This window comes from Mustela lutreola, chromosome 2 (genome assembly GCF_030435805.1).
Source record: "Mustela lutreola isolate mMusLut2 chromosome 2, mMusLut2.pri, whole genome shotgun sequence".
In the NCBI taxonomy this organism is placed as follows: Eukaryota; Metazoa; Chordata; class Mammalia; order Carnivora; family Mustelidae; genus Mustela; species Mustela lutreola.
In genome coordinates, this window is record NC_081291.1 from 78,315,965 (window position 1) to 78,328,863 (window position 12,899).

At 37.0% G+C, this 12,899-nt stretch overlaps 1 protein-coding gene across 12 annotated transcripts in view; it reads right to left on the minus strand.

Annotated features, from left to right (window-relative positions):
* The window catches only part of RBMS3 (RNA binding motif single stranded interacting protein 3), a 717,162-nt gene that overhangs the window by 121,121 nt on the left and 583,142 nt on the right, over nucleotides 1-12,899 (minus strand). For 6 of the 12 annotated variants that reach the window (XM_059162401.1, XM_059162402.1, XM_059162413.1 and 3 more), the window contains 2 exons: nucleotides 8,537-8,575; nucleotides 5,021-5,067 (listed from right to left, as the gene is read on the minus strand). In XM_059162401.1, coding sequence (XP_059018384.1) covers nucleotides 5,021-5,067; nucleotides 8,537-8,575 — 86 coding nt within the window. The remainder of the gene's footprint in view (nucleotides 1-5,020; nucleotides 5,068-8,536; nucleotides 8,576-12,899) is intronic. The other 6 variants (XM_059162403.1, XM_059162412.1, XM_059162406.1 and 3 more) reach the window with 1 other exon arrangement.

The window sequence follows — 12,899 nt, forward strand, 5'->3', positions numbered from 1 at the left end:
ATTCTGTCAGTTGTCTTTTGATTTTGTTAACTGTTTCCTTTGCTGTGCAAAAGCTTTTGATCTTGATGAAATCCCAGTAGTTCATTTTTTCCTTTGCTTCCCTTGCCTTTGGCGTTGTTCCTAGGAAGATGTTGCTGCGGCAGAGGTCGAAGAGGTTGCTGCCCGTGTTCTCCTCAAGGATTTTGATTGATTCCTTTCGTACATTGAGATCCTTCATCCATTTTGAGTCTATTTTTGTGTGTGGTGTAAGGAAATGGTCCAATTTCATTTTTCTGCATGTGGCTGTCCAATTTTCCCAGCACCATTTATTGAAAAGGCTGTCTTTTTTCCATTGGACATTCTTTCCTGCTTTGTCGAAGATTAGTTGACCATAGATTTGAGGGTCTATTTCTGGGCTCTCTATTCTGTTCCATTGATCTATGTGTCTGTTTTTGTGCCAGTACCATGCTGTCTTGATGATGACAGCTTTGTAATAGAGCTTGAAGTCCGGAATTGTGATGCCACCAACGTTGGCTTTCTTTTTCAATATCCCTTTGGCTATTCGAGGTCTTTTCTGGTTCCATATAAATTTTAGCATTATTTGTTCCATTTCTTTGAAAAAGATGGATGGTACTTTGATAGGAATTGCATTAAATGTGTAGATTGCTTTAGGTAGCATAGACATTTTCACAATATTTATTCTTCCAATCCAGGAGCATGGAACATTTTTCCATTTCTTTGTGTCTTCCTCAATTTCTTTCATGAGTACTTTATAGTTTTCTGAGTATAGATTCTGTGTCTCTTTGGTTAGGTTTATTCCTAGGTATCTTATGGTTTTGGATGCAATTGTAAATGGGATTGACTCCTTAATATCTCTTTCTTCTGTCTTGCTGTTGGTGTAGAGAAATGCAACTGATTTCTGTGCATTGATTTTATATCCTGACACTTTACTGAATTCCTGTATAAGTTCTAGCAGTTTTGGAGTGGAGTCTTTTGGGTTTTCCACATATAGTATCATATCATCTGCGAAGAGTGATAATTTGACTTCTTCTTTGCCGATTTGGATGCCTTTAATTTCCTTTTGTTGTCTGATTGCTGAGGCTAGGACCTCTAGTACGATGTTGAATAGCAGTGGTGATAATGGACATCCCTGCCGTGTTCCTGACCTTAGCGGAAAAGCTTTCAGTTTTTCTCCATTGAGTTTTAATGACCAATTTTATCAAGAAAGTTGTAAAACAGAGAACTGGAGTTTATGGCCTAAATGGCTTTAGAGTGAATTATTGGGAAAAAAAAAAGGAAGCAAATTTCCTGTTTGTTTTTCATTTGAATATGTTTTGTTTGTATTAGGAAACATTGATGAAGTTAATGATCTCAATTTGGGACAGAAAAGGTATCTAAGAGCAATACCTAATAAGCATTAGAAACACAGGTAATAAAATAACCAGCCAACCAAAGAGTAATTATTGGGCCCTGCATCTACTTATGATTTCCAAGTGTCAGCTTGGGAATCTTCAGGTTCCAAAAAGCAAGAGGAATGGATGAGATCAACCAAGAAAAAGACAAAACCCTAAGAAAGATTACTATAAGTGGGGAAAAGAGGAGGAATAAGAAGAGACCAAGTGAGTGGGAATAGTACAGAGCCTGGAGGATCAGCAGGGAATAGAGCTGTGGGATCCAAGAGATAAGAAATTTCCAAAAAGATATAAATGGTAACAACGACAATTTGAATGAGGCAAGATGTCAAATGGCCTAAGAACTAAAAGGGTGTCTGTTATAATGGATGCATTTGGAGATCATTGAGAACATCAGCAAAGGAAATTCCATTCAAGTTTGAAACCAGACTTCATAATTTAGTAAGCTTCATTAGAAAATAATATGGGAAGACTGTGTACAGACAACTGAAGTTGTTTAGCAGTGAAAAGAAGGCTAACATAGTGTTGTCACTAGAAGTGACTAACATAGTGTGGTCACTAGAAGTGATGTCCTAGGTATGAAAATTGTTTTGCTTCTACCCTCTTGGATGGTAAAAAAGGCTTCAGCATTTCTATAGGCTGAAAGGAATATTCAGTGGACAAGAAGCTATTGAAGAGAGGGACTGGTCAATGGCATACAGTTCTTTGTCAATGAGAGTAGATCAGATGACAGGATTCTCAAGACAGGTATCCTCAGCATCTTAACAAAAATGTGTTTTATGAGGGAACTATTCATTGTTGTAAATGTTTAAGTGGGCAGTGAAAAGGGTGAACCATTTTTGCAACACTTCAAATAATTCCAAGAATAGAGTGTAACACTGTTACTATAAGGTACAGATAAAGATATGTCATAGAGAGGCTGATTTAAAGTGCACAGGAGAAGAATAAATGAAACAAGATGGGATTGGGAGGGAGACAAATCATAAATGACTCTTAATCTCACAAAACAAACTGAGGGTTGTTGGGGGGAGGGGGTTTGGGAGAAGGGGGTGGGATTATGGACATTGGGGAGGGTATGTGCTTTGGTGAGTGCTGTGAAGTGTGTAAACCTGGTGATTCACAGACCTGTACCCCTGGGGATAAAAATATATGTTTATAAAAAATAAAAAATTAAATAAAAAAAATAAAGTGCACAGATGCATAAGAGACTCTTAATCTCACAAAACAAACTGAGGGTTGCTGAGGGAGGGGAGTAGGGAGAGGGTGGTTGGGTTATGGACATTGGGGAGGGTATGTGCTATGGTGAGTGCTGTGAAGTGTGTACACCTGGCTATTCACAGACCTGTACCCCTAGGGCTAATGACACATTATATGTCAATGAAAAAATTAAAAAAAAAATATAAAGTGCACAGATGAACCTGCAGCCAATCTCAACGTGGCAAATGGGCAGCGAGGTGAAATGTGAGGTGAGGGCCTGTGGAAGGGAGAAATGTTCCCGGTGTTCCATGCAGTCCTTACAGCCTCCAACACAGCATTAACCCAAAGCTCCCTTTTGGTGGCTCAGATTAGGAACAGAAATCCCTTTTTACTTTCTCTTTAGGCCTGTGATAAATCAGGATAAACACTTGGCAAAGTATGTCTTTCAAGAAGACAGTCAGATTTTAAACTATGCATCAGAAAGACGATTGCCTAAAACAATGCATAAGAAAGCATCAGTCTCTCATTGCAGTCCAGGCCTAGGTCACTGCTACATTTCTAATTCTTCATATAGAGCAATGGGTAAGAAGGAATTTATAATAGATATATAGATAAATATCGCAGACTAATATATACATACATACAGGGTATGCAAAATATTAGTACTTATTGAAGCTGGTTAGTGAACACATGACACTCATTCAATTATTATTTTTATTTTCCATTTATGTATATACATTTCCAATTGCACCTACATGTATATTTCATGTATTTGATTCTGCTCCCAAACACCTTAAGTTACAAATATAAAGTACTTTGTACATAGTATGTGTTCAATACATCTATTCTCTTCCATTATAATATTTTTCTAATATAATAATATTCCATTATAATATATTTTCTGTCACCATCACTTAGCATATCATGCCTTATTTCATACCTTTTGAGTTAGTTATTTTATTTCCCCAGCTATACAATGTGATTCTTGAGGACTTTATTCTGCATTTCTTTCCTTCTTTTTACACTCCAAGTTTATAGTGCCTTATTGGAAATAAGAACATGCTTACTGGATAAATCCCTAATTTTTGCTCCTGGAGAGAAGTTTTGATTAAAAAGGAAAAAAGGACTAGACTCCTTCCCTAGTTTACCACCCATGTTTTACTCTTTTATGGAAGGGTAGACTCTGAGTTCCTTGAAGGCAAAGATCTTGTCTCATACAAGATTTTTTAAATCTATAAAGCATAGCAAAGTGCTTGGCAGACTCACTGGATGCTTTTTGAATGAATGAATAAATCACTTACTAAATGAGTAACATTGTTAAGAATAGGAGATATTTAAATATTTCCACTATCTCATAGATTTTCATTAAAGGCAGCTGACCAAGTAGAAAATAGAGTTTGCATCTTTTTATCATTCTACATTGATCTTAAATGAGGTCTTCATTCTGACTGATTCTTTAATGAGATTATAAGACAGAAAACTGAAAGCCATGGAGAAATCCAAGTTGGAAGGCTGTGAAAATAAAACAAGCAACCAATCAAAGAATAAAGAATAATTACTGTCAATTGCAGGACAGTCAAAGCAAAGAGAAGGGACTGAAACTAAGAAGAAAGTTTCAACCAAAGATACTCAGAATCACAGAATTTTTGAGAGTTCAGGTAATATAGTTTGTCTTATTTCTCAAGGAAGAATCCTAAGCTATGTGATTTATTCTAAGTAAGAGGTTATAAATTTCCAGATGCTTATTAAAATAAGGAGTAATGGGTGTCTGTGTGGTTCAGTTAGTTAAATGTCTGACTCTTGATTTCGGCTCAGGTCATGATCTTGTGAGGCTAATCCCTACATTGGGCTCGGTGGTGGGCCTGGAGCCTGCTTAAGATTTTCTTGCCTTTCTCCCTTCTCCTCTCTTCCCAAACATAAATAAATAAATCAATGAAATAAACACATAAAATAAAGAGGGAAGACACAATCACCAAGTTTCTAACTTGACTCTGTCCATTGTTTACCCCTAATAGCCAGAAGAAAATAGCAAAAGAATTATTTATGTTTAAATGAACTGGAAAAACACTAAAATCATTGGAATTCTAGAGTTACCAGCAGTTTAATACTCTTATCCCAGAGACACACAGGTACACCTTCCAGCTTAGCTCTATCTGTGCTCCCTCTTTACATTCCTTATTCTAAGAGAGAGAGAAAAAGAGCATGAGGGAGGGACATATAATGTGGGTAGGCACCATGTGGAAACAGAGGACATGGAAGATGTTATGAAGTCAGAGTCACAGGACGAAAAAATTATGATAAGAAATGTTTGGTTTAAAGTTTCTGTTTGAAGTTTAAAAAAAAAAGAATGTTTTGAACATTTTTCTTCAGTACTGAATCCAGAGATCAAAGATACTTTAGCAATTAAAATAGAACAAATGTTGTCTACTTACCCATTCTGTATGGCGGCTGTGGGGTCATAGGTCAGAGCCATGCCAGCCTGTATACAGGAAGGAAAGAGGAGAAAACAAATCTTAACACTTTTATCTTGGTGCCCAAAACATTCAGTACACACAAATACTTTTATCTTACTTTCCATGATTTAAGTTTATTGTATCCTATACATTTTTCTACCCTTACTGCCAAGACTAGCAGTTTTACAACTCACACATCAGAATCCACCAGTGAGTTAGGAGTTTATATTATAAATCCAGACAAACCAAAGAACAATACAGTTTGGATGATTTCCATTTCTACTTCATAAACCATCTGCTGTCTAATCTGGTATTTTTATAATTTCTCACTATTGTCAGGAGCACCTATTATATGTCTTATGGCTGAAAAAAAAAAAAAAAGCAAGAATAAATCCTGTGGTCAGGATAAAAATAAAAGCTACTCAAAATGCATTCGACCTTTCAGAAGAAAATGTTAAGAAATATTTATTTTAAAATAGAAGGTATGCCTCGGGGTGTGTAGGTAATGAGTCACAGAGTGCTTGTCCAATACATTGCTAGTGCCTGTCCTACTAAGAGTGGTAAAAAGTCAAGGTCATTTACATAAAATGGAAATTATAGGTCTTGTGGCTAATAAGGAGGTGGGTTTGTTTTGTTTCTAAGAATAAAATCACCTTTGAAAAACTAAACTTCTATAATAGGCATAGTTTCAGAAAAGAATAATAAACTTCATGACTGTTGATTCACAGCCTACCTCCTTCCTTCATACACATCATCACATTTGATCCTCACAACAACCCTCTGAAGTAGGCAGGAGAAACAGTTCCTCCATTTTAAAGATGAAGACACTGAAGCTTGGAAAGGTCAAGTGACTTGCTCAAGGTCACACATTTGGAGGCAGAATCAAATTCCAGCCCTGGTCTTTTGAGGCTCCCTCCCACCACCTATGATACCGACCAAAGGTCTGCGTGAGTCCTGATGATCATCTCCAACAATGTGGGAGAACTTTCTCTGTGGGTGTATGGGCATACGACCTTTTGTATCCAACACTGTCAGTCTGGTTACTGCTTTTGAGTAGAAACAGAACGTAGAGTGAAACACAAAACTGACTAGATCATCATCAGGTTAGACATTTTCTGTTCTTTTTTAAAATTTAAAAGTGAATGAGACTGATGTCAATTTTCTGGCCTCCGTAGTGTACTACAATTACGTTAAGATATAACAGTGGAAAGAAATGGGGTGAAGGGTACACAGGGTCTCCTTGTACCTTTCTCTTCCAACTTCCCATGAATCTATAAGTATTTCAAAAGAAAAAGAAAAAAAATGAGTTAACTTTGAGGACTTCTATGGAAGACAAGAAAAATCATAGAAAACTTTGGAGAAAAGAAGAAAAGGAGCTTTTGCGTTTTGAATTTCAGTTTAGGTGAAGGTGGTTTTCCTGTTGGGTCCATTGAATTACTCAGATTTCACACATAACTAAAATGGAAATTTTCAGGCTTTCCAAAATAGGGCCTGAAGTCCAGTATGCCCTGCTATACTCAAGCTTGGATCAGACACACTATTTTCCCCCCCAAATTTTAAAATCGTTGTTAAGATTGGTATGAAGAACAAGTGTGGAGAGCCATATATGCATAGGATTGGCATACAGGGAACATACATAAATTGAAAAGGAGTTTGGCAAGCAAAGTTGAGATGACTGGCAGAAGTTAACAGAGGTGCACTGAGAGCACATGTTTAATGATCACTGCATCTTACTCATGTTAACGAAATATGCAACCGATAATACGACAAGCTGGGGGGATTAGAAAATGAGAAGCAAAAGCAGTGGTGCCAAAACACAAAGAGACCCTGGGGTGCCTGGCTGGGTCAGTTGGTTAAGCATCCAGCTCTTAGTTTCAGCTCAGGTCATGATCTCAATGATGTGAGATGGAGTTCCACGCTCAGCAGGGAGTCTGCTTGAGATTCTCTCTCCCTCTCCTTCTGCCCCTCCTACTTGCACTCTCTCACTCTCAAATAAACAAATCCTTTACACACACACACACACACACACACACACACTAAGTCTAAATTCTTCTCAAGATGGGGCCTCTGTCATGTGACCAATGGGAGATTGGTTCTAGGCTGAAGACTCTTGAGAATGGGCCTGTCCAAGGTACAGCTCATAATCCATGGTTGGGCTGGCTACTGGAGAGGGCAGTTGTAAAAGTTGTCCATTGGGGATGAGATTTCTCTCTTAGAAACACTCACCTCATTTCCCCTAATTTATTCAAGATGTCACACTAGAGATAGAAGGAAAAAAATGGGCTTTATACACAATAGAGATATTGTTTGTTTGTGAAAGATTTAGGATGAAATCATACCTTCAGCCTCCTAACCACCACAGCTTGTTTAAATCCCTAGGGGACTGGTAGGAAGCCTTTCTTAGTCAGCCTCATGTTTTCTTCTTTTCCTTGTACTTATTTTCCAGTAGTGCTCAGAGACCAATGTTATTTAGCCTTTATTAAATTATGAATTGTCTTAAACATTCTCTTCTTATGTCATGCTTGTTCTGGAAACTTTAGGTAAGGATTTTTAATTTCTCCCATTTTATTTGAATTCCTTATGGACTATAGTTAACAAATCAGCTTTAGCTAGGAACATAGTAATTACCAACAAATTCTACCTTTTTGTTGAAGAAGCATGTGATAATTAGAAAGCCTAAGTTGGCTTCTTCCTATATTTTATACCTCTATTCCATCTTTCAGGGGATGGAAAAGAACTAAATAGATGGCAATATGGCTTTGTGGAAAGAATATATATTTTGGACCTGGGTTCAATTCTTAACTCTGTTCTGTTCTAGCGGTGTGACCTTGGGCAAATTATTTAACCTGTTTGAACCTCAGTTTCCTCAACTGTTAAATGATTTAGTAATACCTACCTCATCAGATTGTTGTGAAATTTAAATGAGATTACGTTTGTAAAGCGCCCAGCACAGTGCCTGGAGACAAGACACATACATAAATATTATAATACAAAGCAACATGTGGTAAGTGCCATATGAGTGGAATAGATGAAGTATAGAGGAGAGAGGCCGGGAATGATCAGGGAAGCCATGTAGAGAACATACAGATGAGTTGAACCTTGAGAAACGATTAGGATTCCAACAGATGGAAATGAGAAAGGGAGGCCAGCTCAGACAAAAGGAATAGCATGGAAAAGATATAGAAACAAAAAGGGTAAGGTGAGCGATTCACTTGCAGTAGAATATTGTGGTGCAGGGGCAGTGGGAATTAAGACTCAAAAGGTGGGAGAAACTTCATTGCCTGGCTCCTTGGGGGGAGCCACATTTTTGAGTAGGGAAATTATATAATCAAAGAGGGACTGGACAACAAGAAACAGCATGAGCACCCTGAAAACAGAGGGTAAATCCAGAGCGAAAAGCAGCTGGAGTAGGCACTTGGTGACAGGAAGGTGGAGAGAATCTAAGGTGACATTGTCATTGCAAAAGGGTAGGGAATGAACACAAGATTCACCTACTTCATGATTTTGCCTAGGGACAGTCCTGCCTCTGAGTACCTTTGGCAAGAGGAGACAAGAGATAGTTTCAGGTCATATGCATTTGGAACATTATGGGTAACAAAACAAGGCATGGGTTAAACAAAATGTTGTTTAAACTTAACCCACTGGCTGAATATTGTACCACAGTACCTAATACTTGGCTGCACCTGGTTTTCATTTCATGTGTAACAGATTGTTGAGTTATAATTCCAATATAGTCTTAATGCAGATTTTGCATTCAGTTTCCTTTTGTTTCTTTCCACAAAGATAAAAAAGAAAATCAATTTTGCTGCCCTGTCTAGCCACCTTTACACTAAGTGAGACCCATGAAATCATCATTATGTAATTACCAAATTTTATGGCATGTTTACAAACTCCAAAGTCGCACAAAAAGTAAAATAACTTGGAACAAAACAAAAATGTCACACCACATACATAGCAAAGTGATGTTTAATCCTGTCTCTCTCTTTCAAAAGAGCTTATTAGATTCACAAATATTTTCCATTTTTCAAGTTTACATTATTCAAATATTGGAAGCATTTTCAATTTATTTAAAACAAAAGGGAGCGCTTTTGTCATTTTCCAGCAGCAGCTGAGTTTTCGCTTAGTATTTCAGCCATAATATAGGGTATTTCTAGTTCTCTCAAACAGAATTTATATTATAAGAGCTAAATATTTCAGAAGAAATTTTAAAATATAGTTTACTGGAATAATTAAGTTATCTAATTATTTTCAAGAGATATAGGGATTTCACTGAGACACATCTATTTGTCTTAGGAGCTAGATATTTGATTTTCATAAAATTAAAAGATCAATAGGTTAAATGAAGAGGTAATAATCATGAAAATGCTGCTTAAATGTGCTAGATGGAGAATAGGCACTAATGGTTCAGAAAGATCCCCTGGACTGGAATGCTTGGTCTTATTGGAGGAGCTAAGCATCGTTGACTATAACAAAACCAAAGAGAAGATAGACTGATAGAATTCATTTTATAATTTTTGAAACTATTTTGATATTGTCATGTAAATGGGGATCAAAGAGTTTGAGGCAATAAACTTTATACAAACAGATCTACACTGTAATTCTTGGGAAATTGAGACATCAATGCTTCAGTGTAACATTTCTCTTTTTTCTAAATTCTGCCTTCATGGATGATGCATCATAATTGTATGGGTAAAAATGAATAATCATGAGAATATCCAATTTTCCATTATCAGATTTAGAGCACCACTTTAGTACATACAGAGTAATTATTATATATTCCAGTAAATATTATATACTGAATTAGCACAAGATGAGTTCGGGAAACCAAGGAATAAAAGGATAATGTAATTTTCTGGATATTATCTTGAAAGAGTTTATTTCTTGCGACCAATTTTAACAATATTTATAACTGTTAATGGGTTATAATTTAAAACTCCATAAATAAAATAAGGTGACTTTAGAGGTGATATGGGTACAAGGGCTTGAAAATTATAATGTGTTATAAATGTTTAGGTCTGTTATGGTAGCAAAACCTCACAACCTTGTTTATATTTATTTCCCAGTATTTCTCTTTAGAAAACATGTCTTTTAATGAAGAAATCCTGATACATAATTATATTTAAGATACAGCGCAAAAGTTTAAATTTTAAAAATTAAAAAAAATTCTAACTAGAAATAGAACAAAAATTTCAACAATGTTAAATGTCAAAATATTAGAATGTTATAACTATTAAGTGATTTTTTTCCTTTCACATATTTTTCTTGACTTTCTGAAGCTGTGTATAAATAGAATTATTTTTACAAAGGGGAAAATCCCTTTAATTTTCATTAAGGAGATATAATTTTCATCATATCTTCTATAAGTTATTTTTAACTTTTAAAATTCAGGAGGAAAAACAAAAGGCATATGATTTGTAAAAGTGATATAAATGACAGGCCTAATTCAGGGATAAGCTTGAAAATGTCAGGAAGCATTTAGCTTTGCTAGGTCAGTAGAGTACAGAAGATCTGGGTTGGAACGGGAATTGCTACAGCCAGAAGGATCAATGTGAGAATGGGCGGAAGGTTAAGAATAAATCCTAAAGATTCAGGGTTAATGACACAGTGATTCTAGTGATGGAAGCTAAGAAGGATTCATAAATCCAAATGGCCAAACTGGCTGAGAAACAGAGGATTTCACAGGTGAAAGCTGGAGTGTAGATACCCAAGATATTCAGAAGAACAAATAAAAACCACCAAAAAACCACAAAATGATCAATACCAAGTAAAGTTTTTGGCCTAAGAAAGGATTTTAAATCTCTTTCCTGTTTAAAAGAAAAAACAAAACAAAACAAAAACAAAAACAAAAAAAACCTAATTCTAGGAAATAAGCTCAAGGCAAATTTGCTGAAAGTGGATGAGAGAAAATGGGTAGGGTTTTGCCAGCAATGGCTTTGGTGTCGTCTCGATGACTGAATGGGGTGTTTCCCCAGGCAGATGCAGTCAACCATAGAAAGCTCTCCTGCTCAAGGGATGTTGCCCAGGCTATGTGTAACCACTCACTCTCCTAAAGAGAAGATGAAGGACAAATGAGACTGTAGATGAGGATGTTGCCAAAGCTACCAAAAGAAGATTATGCTACTTGGTCATGGGATAAAATATAAACGTCCTGTTAATTGTTCTGTAAAATATGTCCATCAACCTATGCAATGGCTCATATTGCATTATCTAAATTTCATAACTTCTAAATCTAAGATATTTATTCCAAATCATATTAGATTACTTTGCATCATTTGACCAGTGATCTTCTTCTTCATTTTCTTCTTCTTCTTCTTTGTTAAAGATTTCATTTATTTATTTGACAGAGAGAGAAATCACAAGTAGGCAGAGAAGCAGGCGGGGAAGGGGGGAGGCGGGGAGCAGGCTCCCTGCCAAGCAGAGAGCCCAATGCAGGGCTTGATCCCAGGTCCCTGAGATCATGACCTGAGCCAAAGGTAAAGGCTTAACCCACGGAGCACCCAGGCGCCCCTTATTTCCTTCTTCTTTCAACATTCCTTTCTCTTGGATTCCCTGTGAGCCTAGTTTTCTTCTGACCTCAAAGAGCTAATTGTCCATGATGCTACTTGCACCCTTGCCCTCGCCGCCCCTTTGAGATGCCCGCAGGTACTCAGGCCCTCTTTTCTGCTTCTGTACTGTGATGACATTCACTTTCCAATCCCAACTATTTATTATTTATGTCTCAGTGATTCCTGAATCTTGGTCTCAATCTCAAGTATCTATACTGAATCCCACACATTTATTGTGAAGTTAAATTAGTACATTGAATGTATGGTCAGCAACTTTTTTTCAAATTATCATTTCTGGTTTGTGTGTTTACTAATAAGCGTCATTTTTCAAGTTATCCTTTCTGGTTTGTCTGTTTACTAATATCCTTGGGCAGAGATACCCTCTCCTGTCTCTGCTTGCCATTCCCTTCCAATCCATCCACACCATTGTTCTGTGAGGATTGCTCTTGTGATACGGAAAACGTCTCAGTCCTCGCTTGGTGAGTGGAGATGGGGAAAGGTTTGGGATTGCTGAGAGACCTTCCCAGTGCAGAAGGGAAGCCAGTGTACCTGAACCAAATCATGAGTAAGAGCCTGGGAGAAATCAGAGACAGCCAGAACACCTAGAGGCCCCACATACCCAAGTTACTAACTCGGAGTGCAGAGAAGACTGTGAAAAGTCATTTTGATATCGCCAGGGGTTTGTCAGAAATCAAGCAAATGAAATGCAGGGGATTTATCACTTTAAAAAGTAGCAAAGACAGGCAGAGAATAGAGAAAATTCACCTCTCTATGTTTGGGGGAAGAACATTAAAGGGAGTCATGCTGTTGTTTATATACTCTGTCATCAGAGCATTTGTCCTTCTTGGCTTTTACTGAAGCATTCTAGTCAGGCAGAGAATTTCTCCCTTATATGGTAAAAAAGAGGGACAAGACAAAAAGATGCAAACAGAATTAAGGCTGGAAGGCTGAGAAAGCCAATGGCTGCACAAAGAAAAAGTCATCAAAAGGGAAACAGAAGGGAAGGTATGATGTGGCTGGCTGAAGTTCTCAAAGCTCTGGTCTGACTTTGTCATTCAAACCGAAGTTAAATTAAGTCTTGATTGATCATTATGAAAGAGACAAGAGAACATTACCATATTTTATGTAGGCACCTCTGTTTCTATCTCAATCTGAATGACTGAACTTCATAGACTCCAAGATGTGTGTGTGTGTGTGTGTGTGTGTGTGTGTTTCACATTTTACTGTCTGTGAAATTGGGGCTTGCATGATGATTGATGGCATTTGAGTTTAGAAACTTTCTCCTCTTTTTAGTGATATTTAGAATAATATTT